The sequence below is a fragment of the Scyliorhinus torazame genome, chromosome 12 (genome assembly GCF_047496885.1).
Source record: "Scyliorhinus torazame isolate Kashiwa2021f chromosome 12, sScyTor2.1, whole genome shotgun sequence".
Lineage (NCBI taxonomy): Eukaryota > Metazoa > Chordata > Chondrichthyes > Carcharhiniformes > Scyliorhinidae > Scyliorhinus > Scyliorhinus torazame.
Genome location: NC_092718.1, coordinates 227044488 through 227066181, shown reverse-complemented (window position 1 = coordinate 227066181; position 21694 = coordinate 227044488). Strand labels below are relative to the sequence as shown.

General features: G+C 54.8%; 1 protein-coding gene across 1 annotated transcript in view; it reads left to right on the top strand.

Annotated features, from left to right (window-relative positions):
• Positions 1–21694, top strand: part of smyd4 (SET and MYND domain containing 4) — an 83847-nt gene that overhangs the window by 53507 nt on the left and 8646 nt on the right. The window contains 4 exon segments of the mRNA XM_072470151.1: positions 2384–2520; positions 10652–10768; positions 11480–11603; positions 12932–13149. Of these exon segments, the coding sequence (XP_072326252.1) occupies positions 2384–2520; positions 10652–10768; positions 11480–11603; positions 12932–13103 (550 nt within the window). The 3' untranslated portion in view covers positions 13104–13149.

Sequence of the window (21694 nt, the reverse complement as noted above, 5' to 3'; positions counted from 1 at the left end):
CCGTTGTAGTTAGATGAAGGAGGTCACAGAACGGCTGAGCTCGGGGGGGGGGGGGGGGGGGGGGGGCGTGCAAGACAGACGCGCAAACTAACAAGAAATTTGGGAGTCAATGTCCACAGATACCTAAGATACCAGGACAGGTGATCGAAGGCAAATGGAATCCTTTAATTTATTTGCAAAGGCACAGAATCTAAGAGCAGGGAGGTTATGCTGGAACTGTATATAATGTGCGCAGTCCTGGTCACCTCATTACAGAAAGGATGTCAGTGCATTGGAGAGGGTCCAGAGGAGGTTAGTGAGGGTGTTGCCAGGGCTGGGACATCACAGCAATGAGGAATGATCGGAGAGGCTGGGATTGCTCTCCTTGGAACAGAGGAGGCCGAGGGAAGATTAGATTGAGATGTACAAAGGGATAAGGGGCCTGGATAGAGTGGCTGGCAAGGGCCTGGTTACCTGAGCAGAGAGGTCACTGACTCGGGGCCATCGATTGAAGTGGTTGTTAGAAGGATTAGAGGGGAGATTAAGAAATGCGTTTTCACCCAGAGGGTTGTGGGGGTCTGGAATTCATTACCTGAAAGGGTAGCAGAGACAAAAATCATCAACTCATTGGAAAGGTGTCTGGATTTCCACCTCCAGCACCAGATCCCGCTGGGCCCAGGACCAAATGCTGCAAAGTGCAATCAGGCGGAGGGAGGGGGCTCGATTTTCAGCTGGTGCTGGGATGGGGCAGCAGGGGTAGCCTGTGGACAGCACAATTGCTTCACAGCTCCAGGCTCCCAGGTTCGATTCCGGCTTATGTGCGGGAGTCTGCACATCCTCCCCGTGTGTGCGTGGGTTTCCTCCGGTGCTCCGGTTTCCCCCCACAGTCCAAAGATGTGCAGGTTACGTGGATTGGCCGTGATAAATTGTCCTTAGTGTCCAAAATTGCTCTTAGTGTTGGGTGGGGTTGCTGGGTTATGGGGATGGGGTGGAGGTGTTGACCTTGGGTGGGGTGCTCTTTCCAGGAGCCGGTGCAGACTCGATGGCCGAATGGCCTCCTTCTGCACTGTAAATTCTATAAGATATGATGGCAAAGTGGCCTCTTTCTGTGCCGGTAACTTGCTGTGATTCTGTGACAGCTGAATGGGCAGGAGTGGCTCAAAGCAGCAGCAACCCATGGCCACGGACCAGTTTGAACAAGACACCATTGGAGGAGCTAACACAGTATAGATCACACATTGCAGCCGGAGCTTCCCCTGGTCATACAGTATGGATCACATGGTATGGATCACACATAGCCAGAGCATCCACCAATCACACAGTATAGATCACACCGTATAGATCACACATACAACCAGAGCTCCCCCTGGTGACACAGCCGACACAAAGGTTGGTGCAATTGCGGCAGCAATGAGGACTGTCAGAGGATACAGCAGGATTTAGATTGTTTTGGAGACTTGGGCGGAGAGATGGCAGATGGAGTTTAATCCGGACAAATGTGAGGTAATGCATTTTGGAAGGTCTAATGCAGGTAGGGAATATACAGTGAATGGTAGAACCCTCAAGAGTATTGAAAGTCAGAGAGATCTAGGTGTGCAGGTCCACAGGTTACTGAAAGGGGCAACACAGGTGGAGAAGGTCGTCAAGAAGGCATTCAGCATGCTTGCCTTCATTGGCCGGGGCATTGAGTATAAAAATGGGCAAGTCATGTTGCAGCTGTATAGAACCTTAGTTAGGCCACACTTGGAGTATAGTGTTCAATTCTTGGTCGCCACACTACAGAAGGATGTGGAGGCTTTGGAGAGGGTGCAGAAGAGATTTTACCAGGATGTTGCCTGGTATGGAGGGCATTAGCTATGAGGAGCGGTTGAATAAACTCGGTTTGTTCTCACTGGAACGACGGAGGTTGAGGGGCGACCTGATAGAGGTCTACAAAATTATGAGGGGCATAGACAGAGTGGAAAGTCAGATACTTTTTCCCAGGGTAGAGGGGGTCAATTACTAGGGGGCATAGGTTTAAGGTGCGAGTGGCAAGGTTTAGAGGAGATGTACGAGGCAAGTTTTTTACACAGAGGGTAGTGGGTGCCTGGAACTCGCTACCGGAGGAGGTGGTGGAAGCAGGGACGATAGTGACATTTAAGGGGCATCTCGACAAATACATGAATAAGATGGGAATAGAGGGATATGGACCCCGGAAGTGCAGAAGATTATAGTTTAGTCGGGCAGAATGGTCGGCACGGGCTTGGAGGGCCGAAGGGCCTGTTCCTGTGCTGTACATTTCTTTGTTCTTTGTCACGCGTTTAGCTGTTTATACCAGTTGTATAACAGTCCCTTGCGATGTAACCTCTCAGTTTACAGTCTGCCTTGGTGGTGATTGATTTTGATCTGTTTCTGTTACATGCAGGACTCGGAGGAAGGACATTGCAGCTGTCCAAACAGCTCCTGTGGTCACCTGGTCTCCAAATCGTCACTCGTTCAAACAAGTGCAACTACTAAGAACCAAGATCGATATCGCCAGGAGATTGAGTGCCAGGAATCCAGGTACAGTGCCCGAGAGTGACCGGGCGTCTGGGTACGGTGCCCGAGAGTGACCGGGCGTCTGGGTACCGTGCCCGATACTGACCGGGCGCCTGGGGACAGTGCCCGATACTGACCAGGAATCTGGACACGGTGCCCGATACTGACCGGGTATCTGTGTACGGTGCCCAATACTGACCGGGTATCTGGGTACGGTGCCCGATACTGACCAGGTATCTGGACACGGTGCCCGATACTGACCGGGTATCTGGGTACGGTGCCCGATACTGACCGGGTATCTGGACACGGTGCCCGATACTGACCGGGTATCTGGACACGGTGCCCGATACTGACCGGGTATCTGGGTACGGTGCCCGATACTGACCGGGTATCTGGACACGGTGCCCGATACTGACCAGGTATCTGGACACGGTGCCCAATACTGACCAGGTATCTGGACACGGTGCCCGATACTGACCGGGTATCTGGGTACGGTGCCCGATACTGACCAGGTATCTGGACACGGTGCCCGATACTGACCGGGTATCTGGGTACGGTGCCCGATACTGACCAGGTATCTGGACACGGTGCCCAATACTGACCGGGTATCTGGACACGGTGGCCCGATACTGACCGGGTATCTGGGTACGGTGCCCGATACTGACCAGGTATCTGGACACGGTGCCCAATACTGACCGGGTATCTGGACACGGTGCCCGATACTGACCGGGTATCTGGACACGGTGCCCAATACTGACCGGGTATCTGGACACGGTGCCCAATACTGACCGGGTATCTGGACACGGTGCCCGATACTGACCGGGTATCTGGGTACGGTGCCCAATACTGACCGGGTATCTGGGTACGGTGCCCGATACTGACCAGGTATCTGGACACGGTGCCCAATACTGACCAGGTATCTGGACACGGTGCCCAATACTGACCGGGTATCTGGGTACGGTGCCCGATACTGACCGGGTATCTGGACACGGTGCCCAATACTGACCGGGTATCTGGACACGGTGCCCAATACTGACCGGGTATCTGGACACGGTGCCCAATACTGACCGGGCGCCTGGGGGACAGTGCCCGATACTGACCGGGTATCTGGGTACGGTGCCCAATACTGACCGGGTATCTGGACACGGTGCCCAATACTGACCGGGTATCTGGACACGGTGCCCGATACTGACCGGGTATCTGGACACGGTGCCCAATACTGACCGGGCATCTGGGTACGGTGCCCAATACTGACCGGGTATCTGGACACGGTGCCCGATACTGACCGGGTATCTGGACACGGTGCCCAATACTGACCGGGCATCTGGGTACGGTGCCCAATACTGACCGGGTATCTGGACACGGTGCCCGATACTGACCGGGTATCTGGGTACGGTGCCCAATACTGACCGGGTATCTGGACACGGTGCCCAATACTGACCGGGTATCTGGACACGGTGCCCCAATACTGACCGGGTATCTGGACACGGTGCCCGATACTGACCGGGTATCTGGACACGGTGCCCAATACTGACCGGGCATCTGGGTACGGTGCCCAATACTGACCGGGTATCTGGACACGGTGCCCCAATACTGACCGGGCATCTGGGTACGGTGCCCGATGCTGACCGGGTATCTGGACACGGTGCCCAATACTAACCGGGCATCTGGACACGGTGCCCAATACTGACCGGGCATCTGGGTACGGTGCCCGATGCTGACCGGGTATCTGGACACGGTGCCCAATACTAACCGGGCATCTGGACACGGTGCCCAATACTGACCGGGTATCTGGGTACGGTGCCCAATACTGACCGGGCATCTGGGTACGGTGCCCAATACTGACCGGGCATCTGGGTACGGTGCCCAATACTGACCGGGTATCTGGACACGGTGCCCCAATACTGACCGGGCATCTGGGTACGGTGCCCAATACTGACGGGCATCTGGGTAAGGTGCCCAATACTGACCGGGCATCTGGACACAGTGCCCCAATACTGACCGGGTATCTGGGCACGGTGCACAATACTGACCGGGTATCTGGACACAGTGCCCAATACTGGACCGGGTATCTGGACACAGTGCCCAATACTGACCGGGTATCTGCGTACGGTGCCCGATACTGACCAGGCATCTGGACACAGTGCCCGATACTGACCGGGTATCTGGACACGGTGCCCAATACTGACCGGATATCTGGGCACGGTGCCCAATACTGACCGGGCATCTGCGTATGGTGCCCAATACTGACCGGGCATCTGGACACAGTGCCCGATACTGACCGGGTATCTGGGTACGGTGCCCAATACTGACCGGGTATCTGGACACGGTGCTCGATACTGACCGGGTATCTGGGTACGGTGCCCAATACTGACCGGGTATCTGGGTACGGTGCCCAATACTGACCGGGTATCTGGACACGGTGCTCGATACTGACCGGGTATCTGGACACGGTGCCCAATACTGACCGGGCATCTGGACACGGTGCCCAATACTGACCGGGCATCTGCGTACGGTGCCCGATACTGACCAGGTATCTGGGTAAGGTGCCCAATACTGACCGGGCATCTGGGCACGGTGCCCGATACTGACCGGGCATCTGGGTACTGTGCCCAATACTGACCGGGCATCTGGGCACGGTGCCCGATACTGACCGGGCATCTGGGTACGGTGCCCAATACTGACCGGGTATCTGGACACGGTGCTCGATACTGACCGGGTATCTGGACACGGTGCCCGATACTGACCGGGCATCTGGGTACGGTGCCCAATACTGACCGGGCATCTGGGTACGGTGCCCAATACTGACCGGGCATCTGGGTACGGTGCCCAATACTGACCGGGTATCTGGGTACGGTGCCCAATACTGACCGGGTATCTGGGTACAGTGCCCAATACTGACCGGGCATCTGGGTACGGTGCCCAATACTGACCGGGTATCTGGGCACGGTGCCCAATACTGACCGGGTATCTGGACACACTGCCCGATACTGACCGGGCATCTGGGTACGGTGCCCAATACTGACCGGGTATCTGGACACGGTGCCCGATACTGACCGGGCATCTGGGTACGGTGCCCAATACCGACCGGGTATCTGGGTACGGTGCCCAATACTGACCGGGTATCTGGGTACGGTGCCCAATACCGACCGGGTATCTGGACACGGTGCCCAATACTGACCGGGTATCTGGGTACGGTGCCCAATACTGACCGGGTATCTGGACACGGTGCCCGATACTGACCGGGCATCTGGGTACGGTGCCCAATACTGACCGGGCATCTGGGTACGGTGCCCAATACTGACCGGGTATCTGGACACAGTGCCCGATACTGACCGGGCATCTGGACACAGTGCCCGATACTGACCGGGTATCTGGGTACGGTGCCCAATACTGACCGGGTATCTGGACACAGTGCCCGATACTGACCGGGCATCTGGGTACGGTGCCCGATACTGACCGGGTATCTGGGTACGGTGCCCAATACTGACCGGGTATCTGGACACAGTGCCCGATACTGACCGGGTATCTGGGTACGGTGCCCAATACTGACCGGGCATCTGGACACTGTGCTCGATACTGACCGGGTATCTGGACACAGTGCCCGATACTGACCGGGTATCTGGACACGGTGCCCGATACTGACCGGGTATCTGGGCACAGTGCCCAATACTGACCGGGTATCTGGACACGGTGCCCGAAACTGACCGGGTATCTGGGTACGGTGCCCAATACTGACCGGGCATCTGGACACGGTGCCCAATACTGACCGGGCATCTGGGTACGGTGCCCAATACTGACCGGGTATCTGGACACGGTGCCCAATACTGACCGGGTATCTGGGTACGGTGCCCAATACTGACCGGGCATCTGGATACGGTGCCCAATACTGACCGGGTATCTGGACACGGTGCCCAATACTGACCGGGTATCTGGACATGGCGCCCAATACTGACCGGGTATCTGCGCACGGTGCCCGATACTGACCGGGCATCTGCGCACGGTGCCCAATACTGACCGGGTATCTGGACATGGCGCCCAATACTGACCGGGTATCTGGACACTGTGCCCAATACTGACCGGGCATCTGGGTACGGTGCCCAATACTGACCGGGCATCTGGACACGGTGCCCAATACCGACCGGGTATCTGGACACGGTGCCCAATACTGACCGGGTATCTGGACACTGTGCCCAATACTGACCGGGCATCTGGACACGGTGCCCAATACTGACCGGGCATCTGGACACAGTGCCCGATACTGACCGGGTATCTGGACATGGTGCCCAATACTGACCGGGCATCTGCGTACGGTGCCCAATACTGACCGGGTATCTGGACACGGTGCCCAATACTGACCGGGTATCTGGACACAGTGCCCGATACTGACCGGGTATCTGCGTACGGTGCCCGATACTGACCGGGTATCTGGACACGGTGCCCAATACTGACCGGGCATCTGGACACAGTGCCCAATACTGACCGGGTATCTGGACACGGTGCCCAATACTGACCGGGTATCTGGACACGGTGCCCAATACTGACCGGATATCTGGGTACGGTGCCCGATACTGACCGGGTATCTGGACACGGTGCCCGAAACTGGCCAGGCATCTGGACACGGTGCCCAATACTGACCGGGCATCTGGACACGGTGCCCGATACTGACCGGGTATCTGGACACGGTGCCCAATACTGACCGGGTATCTGGACACGGTGCCCAATACTGACCGGGCATCTGGACACGGTGCCCGATACTGACCGGGTATCTGGACACGGTGCCCAATACTGACCGGGTATCTGGGTACGGTGCCCAATACTGACCGGGTATCTGGACACGGTGCCCGATACTGACCGGGTATCTGGGTACGGTGCCCGATACTGACCGGGTATCTGGGTACGGTGCCCAATACTGACCGGGCATCTGGACACGGTGCCCGATACTGACCGGGTATCTGGACACGGTGCCCAATACTGACCGGGTATCTGGACACGGTGCCCGATACTGACCGGGTATCTGGATACGGTGCCCAATACTGACCGGGTATCTGGGTACGGTGCCCAATACTGACCGGGTATCTGGGTACGGTGCCCGATACTGACCGGGTATCTGGGTACGGTGCCCGATACTGACCGGGCATCTGGGTACAGTGCCCAATACTGACCGGGCATCTGCGTACGGTGCCCAATACTGACCGGGCATCTGGGTACGGTGCCCGATACTGACCGGGTATCTGGGTACGGTGCCCGATACTGACCGGGTATCTGGGTACGGTGCCCGATACTGACCGGGTATCTGGGTACGGTGCCCGATACTGACCGGGCATCTGGGTACAGTGCCCAATACTGACCGGGCATCTGCGTACGGTGCCCAATACTGACCGGGTATCTGCGTACGGTGCCCGATACTGACCGGGCATCTGGGTACGGTGCCCGATACTGACCGGGTATCTGGGTACGGTGCCCGATACTGACCGGGCATCTGGGTACGGTGCCCGATACTGACCGGGTATCTGGGTACGGTGCCCGATACTGACCGGGCATCTGGGTACAGTGCCCAGTACTCACCGGGCATCTGCGTACGGTGCCCGATACTGACCGGGTATCTGGACACGGTGCCCAATACTGACCGGGTATCTGGGTACGGTGCCCAATACTGACCGGGTATCTGGACACGGTGCCCAATACTGACCGGGTATCTGGGTACGGTGCCCAATACTGACCGGGTATCTGGACACGGTGCCCAATACTGACCGGGTATCTGGGTACGGTGCCCGATACTGACCGGGTATCTGGACACGGTGCCCAATACTGACCGGGTATCTGGGTACGGTGCCCGATACTGACCGGGTATCTGGGTACGGTGCCCGATACTGACCGGGTATCTGGGTACGGTGCCCGATACTGACCGGGTATCTGGACACGGTGCCCGATACTGACCGGGTATCTGGGTACGGTGCCCAATACTGACCGGGTATCTGGACACGGTGCCCGATACTGACCGGGTATCTGGGTACGGTGCCCAATACTGACCGGGTATCTGGACACGGTGCCCGATACTGACCGGGCATCTGGACACGGTGCCCGATACTGACCGGGTATCTGGACACGGTGCCCAATACTGACCGGGCATCTGGACACGGTGCCCGATACTGACCGGGTATCTGGACACGGTGCCCAATACTGACCGGGTATCTGCGCACGGTGCCCAATACTGACCGGGTATCTGGACACGGTGCCCAATACTGACCGGGTATCTGGACACGGTGCCCGATACTGACCGGGTATCTGGACACGGTGCCCGATACTGACCGGGTATCTGGACACGGTGCCCGATACTGACCGGGTATCTGGACACAGTGCCCGATACTGACCGGGTATCTGGACACGGTGCCCAATACTGACCGGGTATCTGGACACAGTGCCCGATACTGACCGGGTATCTGGACACGGTGCCCGATACTGACCGGGTATCTGGGTACGGTGCCCAATACTGACCGGGCATCTGGGTACGGTGCCCAATACTGACCGGGTATCTGGGTACGGTGCCCAATACTGACCGGGCATCTGGGTACGGTGCCCAATACTGACCGGGCATCTGGGTACGGTGCCCAATACTGACCGGGTATCTGGACACGGTGCCCAATACTGACCGGGTATCTGGACACGGTGCCCAATACTGACCGGATATCTGGGCACGGTGCCCAATACTGACCGGGTATCTGGACACGGTGCCCAATACTGACCGGGTATCTGGACACGGTGCCCAATACTGACCAGGTATCTGGACACGGTGCCCAATACTGACCGGGCATCTGGGTACGGTGCCCGATACTGACCGGGCATCTGCGTACAGTGCCCGATACTGACCGGGTATCTGGGTACGGTGCCCGATACTGACCGGGTATCTGGACACGGTGCCCAATACTGACCGGGCATCTGCGTACAGTGCCCGATACTGACCGGGTATCTGGGTACGGTGCCCGATACTGACCGGGCATCTGGACACGGTGCCCAATACTGACCGGGTATCTGGACACAGTGCCCGATACTGACCGGGCATCTGGACACAGTGCCCGATACTGACCGGGTATCTGGGTACGGTGCCCAATACTGACCGGGTATCTGGACACAGTGCCCGATACTGACTGGGCATCTGGACACGGTGCCCGATACTGACCGGGTATCTGGACACGGTGCCCAATACTGACCGGGTATCTGGACACAGTGCCCGATACTGACCGGGCATCTGGACACAGTGCCCGATACTGACCGGGTATCTGGGTACGGTGCCCGATACTGACCGGGTATCTGGGTACGGTGCCCAATACTGACCGGGTATCTGGGTACGGTGCCCAATACTGACCGGGCATCTGGACACAGTGCCCGATACTGACCGGGTATCTGGGTACGGTGCCCAATACTGACCGGGTATCTGGACACGGTGCCCAATACTGACCGGGTATCTGGACACGGTGCCCAATACTGACCGGGTATCTGGGTACGGTGCCCAATACTGACCGGGTATCTGGACACGGTGCCCAATACTGACCGGGCATCTGGGTACGGTGCCCAATACTGACCGGGCATCTGGGTACGGTGCCCGATACTGACCAGGCATCTGGACACGGTGCCCGATACTGACCGGGTATCTGCGTACGGTGCCCAATACTGACCGGGCATCTGGGTACAGTGCCCGATACTGACCGGGCATCTGGGTACGGTGCCCGATACTGACCAGGCATCTGGACACGGTGCCCGATACTGACCGGGCATCTGGGTACGGTGCCCGATACTGACCGAGCATCTGGACACGGTGCCCGATACTGACCGGGTATCTGCGTACGGTGCCCGATACTGACCGGGCATCTGGGTACGGTGCCCGATACTGACCGGGTATCTGGGTACAGTGCCCGATACTGACCGGGCATCTGTGTACGGTGCCCGATACTGACCAGGCATCTGGACACGGTGCCCGATACTGACCGGGTATCTGCGTACGGTGCCCAATACTGACCGGGCATCTGGGTACAGTGCCCGATACTGACCGGGCATCTGGGTACGGTGCCCAATACTGACCGGAAATTGCCCGATGTCTGATTGATGGGGCGATGGTGACAACGGGATTTCACCAATGGGACTCTCTTTCTTTCAGATGAGGCGTTTCAGCTGCTCTCCAAGTGTCAGCGGCTAGCGCAGAGCCTGCTGACCAATCAGCACCCAGTGCAAGGAGAGATTGAGGACTGCCTGGCCCAGATTTACGCAGCCCAAGGTGAAGTCAGTCCCACTGAGAGGGCATATTTCTGATTGGGAGTGAGGGGAGGCTGAGGCAGTGTGTCTGAGTGTGTGGGGTTGTTGAGGGTGGAGTGTGGAAGAGGGGCCGGTTGACAGGGAGTCATGGGGTAGTGTGGCGTGGGGACATTGGGGTGCGGCCGCTGTCTGGGGCTGGAGGCGCATGTGTGTGGTTTGGGGGGGCGGGAGTTGGGGTGGGGTTGTGGCGGGCTTGGTGTGGGGTTTATGGGGAGGTTGGGGTGAGGGGTGGGGTGAGAGTTATGGGGGTGAGGGCTTTGGGGAGGAGGGGGTGTGGGAGGGTGGGTTTGGTGTGGGGGGTGAGTGTGGGGTTGGGTCAGTGGCATTTGGGTTGTCCTGGGGTTGGGGTGGTGGTTTTGGGGGGAGGCTGTGTGAGAGGGGGAGAGTGGGATTGGGGGAATGGGATTGGGCTGGGGGGTGGGGTGGGGATGGTGTGGGGGAGGTTGGGATTTGAATGGGGCTCCGTGGTTTGTGGAGTGGGGGGGGGGGGGGGTTGGGATGGTGTGGGTTAATTGGGGGGAGGGGGGGATTGATGAATGGGGCTCCGTGGTTTGTGGAGTGGGGGGTTGGGATGGTGTGGGTTTATTGGGGGAAGGGGGGGATTGATGAATGGGGCTCTGTGGTTTGCGCCGTGACCTTTCCTGAACTGTGTTGACTTTTGCTGTTCCTGCAGCTGATTGGCCGGCCGCTGCTGGTCACCTGCGGAGGAGCTGCGAGCTGGTCAGGGTCCAGTTTGGAGATGGCAGCTTGGAACTGGGGAAGGAACTCTTCAAACTGGCACAGACTCTCTTCAATGGGTACCTCATCCTTGTGGGGTCAGACTGGGGGTGAGAGGTCAGACTGGGGTTGAGGGGTCAGACGGGGGTGAGGGGTCAGACGGGGGTGAGGGGTCAGACTGGGGGTGAGGGGTCAGACTGGGGGTGAGGGGTCAGACTGGGGGTGAGGGGTCAGACTGGGGGTGAGGGGTCAGACTGGGGGTGATGGGGGGTCAGACTGGGGTGAGGGGTCAGACTGGGGGTGAGGGGTCAGACTGGGGGTGAGGGGTCAGACTGGGGGTGAGGGGTCAGACTGGGGGTGAGGAAGGTCAGACTGCGTTGAAGGGTCAGACTGGGGTTGAGGGGTCAGACGGGGGTGAGGGGTCAGACTGGGGGTGAGGGGTCAGACTGGGGGTGAGGGGTCAGACTGGGGGTGAGGAAGGTCAGACTGCGTTGAAGGGTCAGACTGGGGTTGAGGGGTCAGACGGGGGTGAGGGGTCAGACTGGGGGTGAGGGGTCAGACTGGGGGTGAGGGGTCAGACTGGGGTTGAGGGGTCAGACGGGGGTGAGGGGTCAGACTGGGGGTGAGGGGTCAGACTGGGGGTGAGGGGTCAGACTGGGGGTGAGGGGTCAGACTGGGGGTGAGGGGTCAGACTGGGGGTAAGGGGTCAGACGGGGTGATGGGGGGTCAGACTGGGGGTGATGGGGTGTCAGGCTGGGGGTGATGGGGTCAGACTGGGGGTGAGGGGTCAGACTGGGGGTGAGGGGTCAGACTGGGGGTGATGGGGTCATACTGGGGGTGAGGGGTCAGACAGTGTGAGGGGTCAGACTGGGGGTGAGGGGTCAGACTGGGGGTGATGGGGTCATACTGGGGGTGAGGGGTCAGACTGGGGGTGATGGGGTCATACTGGGGGTGAGGGGTCAGACAGTGTGAGGGGTCAGACTGGGGGTGAGGGGTCAGACTGGGGGTGATGGGGTCATACTGTGGGTGAGGGGTCAGACTGGGGGTGATGGGGTCATACTGGGGGTGAGGGGTCAGACAGTGTGAGGGGTCAGACTGGGGGTGATGGGGTCAGACTGGGGGTGAGGGGTCAGACTGGGGGTGAGGGGTCAGACTGGGGGTGAGGGGTCAGACTGGGGGTGAGGGGTCAGACTGGGGGCGAGGGGGCTCAGATGGGTTACGGTGCTCACACTGGGGTGACGAGGGGATCAGTCTGGGGGTGATGGGGTCAGTCTGGGCATGACCGGGGGGGGGGGGTCAGACTGGGGATGACTGAGGGGGTCAGACTGGGGTATGGGGGGACAGATCTGAGCCTCTCTGCAAAATATTGAGTGATCCTGGCCTGACTGTTTGTTGCTGTCATTTACAGACAGGTTGTGGATGAAGCATTGAGTGTGATTGAACAGGCGGAGAGTCTTTTCTCACTGCACTGTGGAGGTGAACATGAGATGATGATCGAGTTGAGTGAAATGAAGTCCTGCCTCCAGCCCCTGGTCAGCCAGTTTCCTGTGACCCCCCAATCAGCACCTCACACAGACTGACAGGATTCCTAACCCACCAGAATGGGGATCTACAGATATGTGCAGAGTAAGTGTATCTGTGTGTGTGTGTGTGTGTCTGCGTGTCACTGTGTGCGTATCACTGTGTGTGTGTCACTGTCTGTGTGTCTGTGTGTGTGTCTCTGCGTGTCACTGTGTGCGTGTCACTGTGTGTGTGTCACTGTGTGTGTGTCTGTGTGTGTGTCTCTGCGTGTCACTGTGTGTCACTGCGTGTGTCTCTGTGCACGTGTCACTGTGTGTGTGTCTGTGTGTGTGTCTCTGCGTGTGTGTCTCTGCGTGTCACTGTGTGTGTGTCACTGTGTGTGTGTCTCTGTGTCACTGTGTGTCACTCTGTGTGTGTCTGTGTGTGTCACTGTGTGTGTCAGTGTCTGTGTCTCTGCGTGTCACTGTGTGTCACTGTGTGTGTGTCTGTGTGTGTGTCACTGTCTGTGTGTCTCTGCGTGTCACTGTGTGTGTCACTGTCTGTGTGTCTCTGTGTGTCTGTGTGTGTGTGTCCCTGCGTGTCACTGTGTGTGTGTCACTGTCTGTGTGTGTGTGTCTCTGCGTGTCACTGTGTGCGTGTCACTGTGTGTGTGTCACTGTGTGTGTCTCTGCGTGTCACTGTGTGCGTGTCACTGTGTGCGTGTCACTGTGTGCGTGTCACTGTGTGTGTGTCTGTGTGTGTGTCTCTGCATGTCACTGTGTGTCACTGCGTGTGTCTCTGTGCACGTGTCACTGTGTGTGTGTCTGTGTGTGTGTCTCTGCGTGTGTTTCTCTGCGTGTCACTGTGTGTGTGTCACTGTGTGTGTCTCTGTGTCACTGTGTGTCACTCTGTGTGTGTCTGTGTGTGTGTGTCACTGTGTGTGTCAGTGTCTGTGTCTCTGCGTGTCACTGTGTGTCACTGTGTGTGTGTCTGTGTGTGTGTCACTGTCTGTGTGTCTCTGCGTGTCACTGTGTGTGTCACTGTCTGTGTGTCTCTGTGTGTGTCTCTGTGTGTGTGTCACTGTGTGTCACTGTATGTGTGTCCCTGCGTGTCACTGTGTGTGTGTCACTGTCTGTGTGTGTGTGTCTCTGCGTGTCACTGTGTGCGTGTCACTGTGTGTGTGTCACTGTGTGTGTGTCTGTGTGTGTGTCTCTGCGTGTCACTGTGTGCGTGTCACTGTGTGCGTGTCACTGTGTGCGTGTCACTGTGTGTGTGTCACTGTGTGTGTGTCTGTGTGTGTGTCTCTGCGTGTCACTGTGTGTCACTGCGTGTGTCTCTGTGCACGTGTCACTGTGTGTGTGTCTGTGTGTGTGTCTCTGCGTGTGTGTCTCTGCGTGTCACTGTGTGTGTGTCACTGTGTGTGTGTCTCTATGTCACTGTGTGTCACTCTGTGTGTGTCTGTGTGTGTGTGTCACTGTGTGTGTCAGTGTCTGTGTCTCTGCGTGTCACTGTGTGTGTGTCTGTGTGTGTGTCACTGTCTGTGTGTCTCTGCATGTCACTGTGTGTGTCACTGTCTGTGTGTCTCTGTGTGTGTCTCTGTGTGTATGTCACTGTGTGTCACTGTATGTGTGTCCCTGCGTGTCACTGTGTGTGTGTCACTGTCTGTGTGTGTGTGTCTCTGCGTGTCACTGTGTGCGTGTCACTGTGTGTGTGTCACTGTGTGTGTGTCTGTGTGTGTGTCTCTGCGTGTCACTGTGTGCGTGTCACTGTGTGTGTGTCTGTGTGTGTGTCTCTGCGTGTCACTGTGTGTCACTGCGTGTGTCTCTGTGCACGTGTCACTGTGTGTGTGTCTGTGTGTGTGTCTCTGTGTGTGTGTCTCTGCGTGTCACTGTGTGTGTGTCACTGTGTGTGTGTCTCTGTGTCACTGTGTGTCACTCTGTGTGTGTCTGTGTGTGTGTGTCACTGTGTGTGTCAGTGTCTGTGTCTCTGCGTGTCACTGTGTGTGTGTCTGTGTGTGTGTCACTGTCTGTGTGTCTCTGCATGTCACTGTGTGTGTCACTGTCTGTGTGTCTCTGTGTGTGTCTCTGTGTGTGTGTCACTGTGTGTCACTGTATGTGTGTCCCTGCGTGTCACTGTGTGTGTGTCACTGTCTGTGTGTGTGTGTCTCTGCGTGTCACTGTGTGCGTGTCACTGTGTGCGTGTCACTGTGTGTGTGTCACTGTGTGTGTGTCTCTGCGTGTCACTGTGTGTCACTGCGCGTGTCTCTGTGTACGTGTCACTGTGTGTGTGTCTGTGTGTGTCTCTGCGTGTGTGTCTCTGCGTGTCACTGTGTGTGTGTCACTGTGTGTGTGTCTCTGTGTCACTGTGTGTCACTGTCTGTGTGTGTCTCTGTGTGTGTGTCACTGTGTGTGTCAGTGTCTGTCTCTGCATGTCACTGTGTGTCACTGTGTGTGTGTCTGTGTGTGTGTCACTGTCTGTGTGTCTCTGCGTGTCACTGTGTGTGTCACTGTCTGTGTGTCTCTGTGTGTGTCTCTGTGTGTGTGTCACTGTCTGTGTGTCTATGCGTGTCACTGTGTGTGTGTCACTGTGTGTGTGTCACTGTGTGTGTGTGTCACTGTGTGTGTGTGTCTCTCTGTGTGTCACTCTGTGTGTGTCACTCTGTGTGTGGGTCACTGTGTGTGTGTCTCTGTGTGTGTGTCTCTGTGTGTCAGTGTTTGTGTCACTGTGTGTGTGCCACTGTCTGTGTGTCTCTCTGTGTGTCTCTCTGTGTGTCACTGTGTTTGTATCACTGTGTTTGTGTCACTGTATGTGTGTCTGTGTGTGTGTGTCTGTGTGTGTGTGTCTCTGTGTGTGTGTCTCTGTGTCACTGTGTTTGTGTCACTGTGTGTGTGTCACTGTGTGTGCGTGTGTCTGTGTGTGTGTGTCACTGTGTATCACTGTGTGTGTATCACTGTGTGTGTCACTGTGTGTGTGTCTCTGTGTGTCACTGTGTGTGTGTGTCTGTGTGTGTGGGTCTCTGTGTGTGTGTCTCTGTGTGTGTGTCACTGAGTACCACTGTATGTGTGTCTCTGTGTGGGTCTCTGTGTGTGTATGTGTCTCTCTCTGTGTGTCACTGTGTATGTGTCACTGTGTGTGCCACTGTGTGTGTGTCCATGTATGTGTGTCTGTGTGTGTGTGTCTCTGTATGTCACTGTGTTTGTGTCACTCTGTGTGTGTCATTGTGTGCCACTGTCTGTTTGTCTCTGTGTGTGTGTCTGTGTGTGTGTCTTTGTGTGTGTCTCTCTCTGTGTCACTGTGTGTGTGTCTCTCTGTGTGTCACTGTGTGTGTGTGTGTCACTGTGTATCACTGTGTGTGTATCACTGTGTGTGTGTCTCTGTGTGTCACTGTGTGTGTGTCACTGTATGTGTGTCTGTGTGTGTGTGTCACTGTGTGTCACTGTATGTGTGTCTCTGTGTGTGTGTCTGTGTGTCTCTCTGTGTGTCACTGTGTGTGTGTCTCTGTGTGTGGGTCTGTGTGTGTGTGTCTCTGTGTGTCACTGTGTATGTGTCACTGTGTGTATGCCACAGTGTGTGTGCCACTGTGTGTGTGTCTCTGAGTGTCACTGTATGTGTGTCTCTGTGTGTGTGTCTATGTGTCTCTCTGTGTCACTGTGTGTGTGTCTCTGTGTGTGTGTCACTGTGTGTGGGTCTCTGTGTGTCTGTGTGTGTATGTCTCTGTGTGTCACTGTGTATGTGTCACTGTGTGTATGCCACAGTGTGTGTGCCACTGTGTGTGTGTCTATGTATGTGTGTCTCTGTGTGTGTGTCACTGTGTTTGTGTCACTGTGTATGTGTCATTGTGTGCCACTGTCTGTGTGTCTCTGAGTGTGTGTCACTGTGTGTGTGTCTGTGTGTGTGTGTCACTGTGTGAGTCCCTGCGTGTCACTGTCTGTGTGTCACTGTCTGTGTGTCTCTGTCTGTGTGTCACTGTCTGCGTGTCACTGTGTGTGTGTCTGTGTGTGCGTCACTGTGTGTCTATGCGTGTCTGTGTGTGTGTCTCTGCGTGTCACTGTGTGTGACACTGTGTGTGTCACTGTGTGTGTCACTGTGTGTCTGTGTGTGTGTGTGTCTGTGTGTGTGTGTCACTGTGTGTGTCTCTGTGTGTGTGCATCTGTGTGTGTGTCTCTCTGTGTGTCCACTGTGTGTGTGTCTCTGTGTGTGGGTCTCTGTGTGTCACTGTGTGTGTCACTGTGTGTGTCTCTGTGTGTGTGTGTCACTGTGTGTGGGTCTCTGTGTGTCTGTGTGTGTGTGTCTCTCTCTGTGTGTCTCTCTCTGTGTGTCACTGGGTGTGTGTCTCTGAGTGTCACTATGTGTGTCTGAGTGTGTGTCTCTGTGTGTGTGTCTCTGTGTGTGTCTCTGTGTGTCACTGTGTGTGTCTCTCTGTGTGTGTGTCTCTGTGTGTGTGTCTCTGTGTATCACTGTGTGTGTGTCTCTGTGTGTCACTGTGTGTGTGTCTCTGTGTGTGTGTCTCTGTGTGTGTGTCTCTGTGTGTGTGTCACTGTGTGTGGGTCTCTGTGTCTCTGTGCCTGTGTGTGTGTCTGTGTGCGTGTGTGTCTCTCTGTGTGTCACTGTGTGTGTGTCTCTGTGTGTCACTGTGTTTGTGTCACTGTGTGCCACTGTCTGTATGTCACTGTGTGTGTGTGTGTGTGTGTCACTGTGTTTGTGTCACTGTATGTGTGTGTCATTGTCTGTGTGTCTGTGTGTGTGTGTGTCTCTGTGTGTACTTTGTGTGTGTGTGTGTCACTGTGTATCACTGTGTGTGTGTGTCTGTGTTTGTGTCTCTGTGTGTCTCTCTCTCTCTGTGTCTGTGTGTGTGTCTCTGTGTGTCACTGTGTGTGTGTCACTGTGTGTGTGTCTCTGTGTGTGTGTCTCTGTATCACTGTGTGTGTCTGTGTATGTGTGTCTCTGTGCGTGTGTCACTGTGTGTGTCTGTGTGTGTGTGTCACTGTGCGTGTGTCTCTGTGTGTCACTGTGTGTGTCACTGTGTGTGTCACTCTGTGTGTGTCACTCTGTGTGCGTCTGTGTGTGTGTCATTGTGTGTGACGCTGTGTGTATGTGTGAATATGTGTGTGTATGCGTATGTATGTGTGTGTGTGTCTCTGTGTGTATGTGTATCTACGTGTGTGTGTATGTGTCTGTGTGTGTCAAAGAACAAAGCAATGTACAGCACAGGAACAGCCCTTCGGCCCTCCAAGCCCGTGCCAACCATGCTGCTCGACTAAACTACAATCTTCTACACTTCCTGGGTCCGTATCCCTCTATTCCCATCCTATTCATGTATTTGTCAAGATGGCCCTTAAATGCCACTATCGTCCCTGCTTCCACCACCTCCTCCGGCAGCGAGTTCCAGGCACCCACTACCCTCTGCGTAAAAAACTTGCCTCGTACATCTACTCTAAACTTTGCCCCTCGCACCTTAAACCTATGCCCCCTAGTAATTGACCCCTCTACCCTGGGGAAAAGCCTCTGACTATCCACTCTGTCTATGCCCCTCATAATTTTGTAGACCTCTATCAGGTCGCCCCTCAACCTACGTCGTTCCAGTGAGAACAAACCGAGTTTATTCAACCGTTCTTCATAGCTAATGCCCTGCATACCAGGCAACATCCTGGTAAATCTCTTCTGCACCCTCTCTAAAGCCTCCGCATCCTTCTGGTAGTGTGGCGACCAGAATTGAACACTATACTCCAAGTGTGGCCTAACTAAGGTTCTATGCAGCTGCAACATGACTTGTCAATTTCTATACTCAGTGCCCCGGCCAATGAAGGCAAGCATGCCGTATGCCTTCTTGACTACCTTCTCCACCTGTGTTGCCCCTTTCAGTGACCTGTGGACCTGTACACCTAGATCTCTCTGACTTTCAATACTCTTGAGGGTTCTACCATTCACTGTATATTCCCTACCTGCATTAGACCTTCCAAAATGCATTACCTCACATTCGTCCGGATTAAACTCCATCTGCCATCTCTCCGCCCAAGTCTCCAAACAATCTAAATCCTGATGTATCCTCTGACAGTCCTCATCGCTATCCGCAATTCCACCAACCTTTGTGTCGTTTGCAAACTTACTAATCAGACCAGTTACATTTTCCTCCGAATCATTTATATATACTACGAACAGCATATGTCCCAGCACTGATCCCTGTGGAACACCACTAGTCACAGTCCTCCAATTAGAAAAGCACCCTTCCATTGCTACTCTCTGCCTTCTATGACCTAGCCAGTTCTGTATCCACCTTGCCAGCTCACCCCTGATCCTGTGTGACTTCACCTTTTGTACCAGTCTACCATGAGGGATCTTGTCAAAGGCCTTACTGAAGTCCATATCGACAACATCCACTACTCTACCTGCATCAATCATCTTTGTGACCTCTTCGAAAAACTCTATCAAGTTAGTGAGTCACGATCTCCCCCTTCACAAAACCATGCTGCCTCTCACTAATACATCCATTTGCTTCCAAATGTCTGACTCTAAGAATTCTCTCCAGTAATTTCCCGACCACTGACATAAGGCTCACCGGCCTGTAGTTCCCTGGATTATCCTTGCTACCCATCTTAAACAAAGGCTATTCTCCAGTCCTCCGGGCCATCACCTGAAGACAGTGAGGATCATAAGATTTCTGTCAAGGCCTCAGCAATTTCCTCTCCAGCCTCCTTCAGTATTCTGGGGTAGATCCCATCAGGCCCTGGGGACTTATCTACCTTAATATTTTTCAAGGCACCCAACACCTCGTCTTTTTGGATCGCAGTGTGACCCAAGCTATCTACACACCCTTCTCCAGACTCAACATCCACCAATTCCTTCTCTTTGGTGAATACTGATGCTAAGTATTCATTCAGTACCTCACCCATTTCCTCTGGCTCCACACATAGATTCCCTTGCCTATCCTTCAGTGGGCCAACCCTTTCCCTGGCTACCCTCTTGCTTTTTATGTACGTGTAAAAAGCCTTGGGATTTTCCTTAACCCTATTTGCCAATGACTTTTCGTGACCCCCTTCTGACTCCTTGCTTAAGTTCCTTCCTACTTTCCTTATATTCCACGCAGGCTTAATCTGTTCCCAGCCTTTTAGCCCTGACAAAGGCCTCCTTTTTCTTTTTGACGAGGCCTACAATATCACTCGTCATCCAAGGTTCCCGAAAATTGCCGTATTTATCCTTCTTCCTCACAGAAACATGCCGGTCCTGAATTCCTTTCAACTGACACTTGAAAGCCTCCCACATGTCAGATGTTGATTTACCCTCAAACATCCGCCCCCAATCTAGGTTCTTCAGTTCCCGCCTAATATTGTTATAATTAGCCTTCCCCCAATTTAGCACATTCATCCTAGGACCACTCTTATCCTTGTCCACCAGTACTTTAAAACTTACTGAATTGTGGTCACTGTTACCGAAATGCTCCCCTCCTGAAACATCTACCACCGGCCGGGCTCATTCCCCAATACCAGGTCCAGTACCGCCCCTTCCCTAGTTGGACTGTCTACATATTGTTTTAAGAAGCCCTCCTGGATGCTCCTTACAAACTCTGCCCCAGTCAATATTGGGGAAGTTGAAGTCTCACATCACAACAACCCTGTTTTTACTCTTTTCCAAAATCTGTCTACCTATCTGCTCCTCTATCTCCCGCTGGCTGTTGGGAGGCCTGTAGTAAACCCCCAACATTGTGACTGTACCCTTCTTATTCCTGATCTCTAATCATATAGCCACACTGCCCTCTGAGGTGTCCTCCTGTAGTACAGCTGTGATATTCTCCCTAACCAGTAGCGCAACTCCGCCACCCCTTTTACATCCCCCTCTATCCCACCTGAAACATCTAAATCCTGGAACGTTTAGCTGCCAATCCTGCCCTTCCCTCAACCAGGTCTCTGTAATGGCAACAACATCATAGTTCCAAGTAGTAATCCAAGCTCTAAGTTCATCTGCCTTACCCGTAATGCTCCTTGCATTAAAACATATGCACTTCAGGCCACCAGACCCGCTGTGTTCAGCAACATCTCCCTGTCTGCTCTGCCTCAGAGCCACACTGTCTCTATTCCCTAGTTCTCCCTCAAAGCTCTCACCTTCTGACCTATTGCTCCCGTGCCCACCCACCTGCCATACTAGTTTAAACCCTCCCGTGTGACACGAGCAAACCTCGCGGCCAGGATATTTATGCCTCTCCAGTTTAGATGCAACCCGTCCTTATACAGATCAAACCTGCCCCGGAAGAGCTCCCAGTGGTCCAGATAACGGAAACCCTCCCTCCTACACCAGCTGTTTAGCCACGTGTTTAGCTGCTCTATCTTCCTATTTCTAGTGTTGCTCGTTTTAGCCTTAGTTTAATTGCTCTTATTCTGTCACCTTTGCTCTTGAGTCGCCAGGTATCTTTCTGATACCGCCACGTGGTTCAAATCCGAGTAATGATTAATAATCCAACACACCGCTTAGTAAGAGTTAAATCAACGCTCATTTATTATATACAGCAATTAATACTTGTACATTAATTCTACTTCTAAGCTACTTCCTACAACTAACAGGCCAATACTTAACTTTGGAAATGGCCCACCAGGTCAGGGAAACGAATGGCCTTTCGTTTGGGTTCTGAGCCTGCGGGATTCAAAGCTAGTACAGGTCGATAGTCAGGAGTGCCTATCTC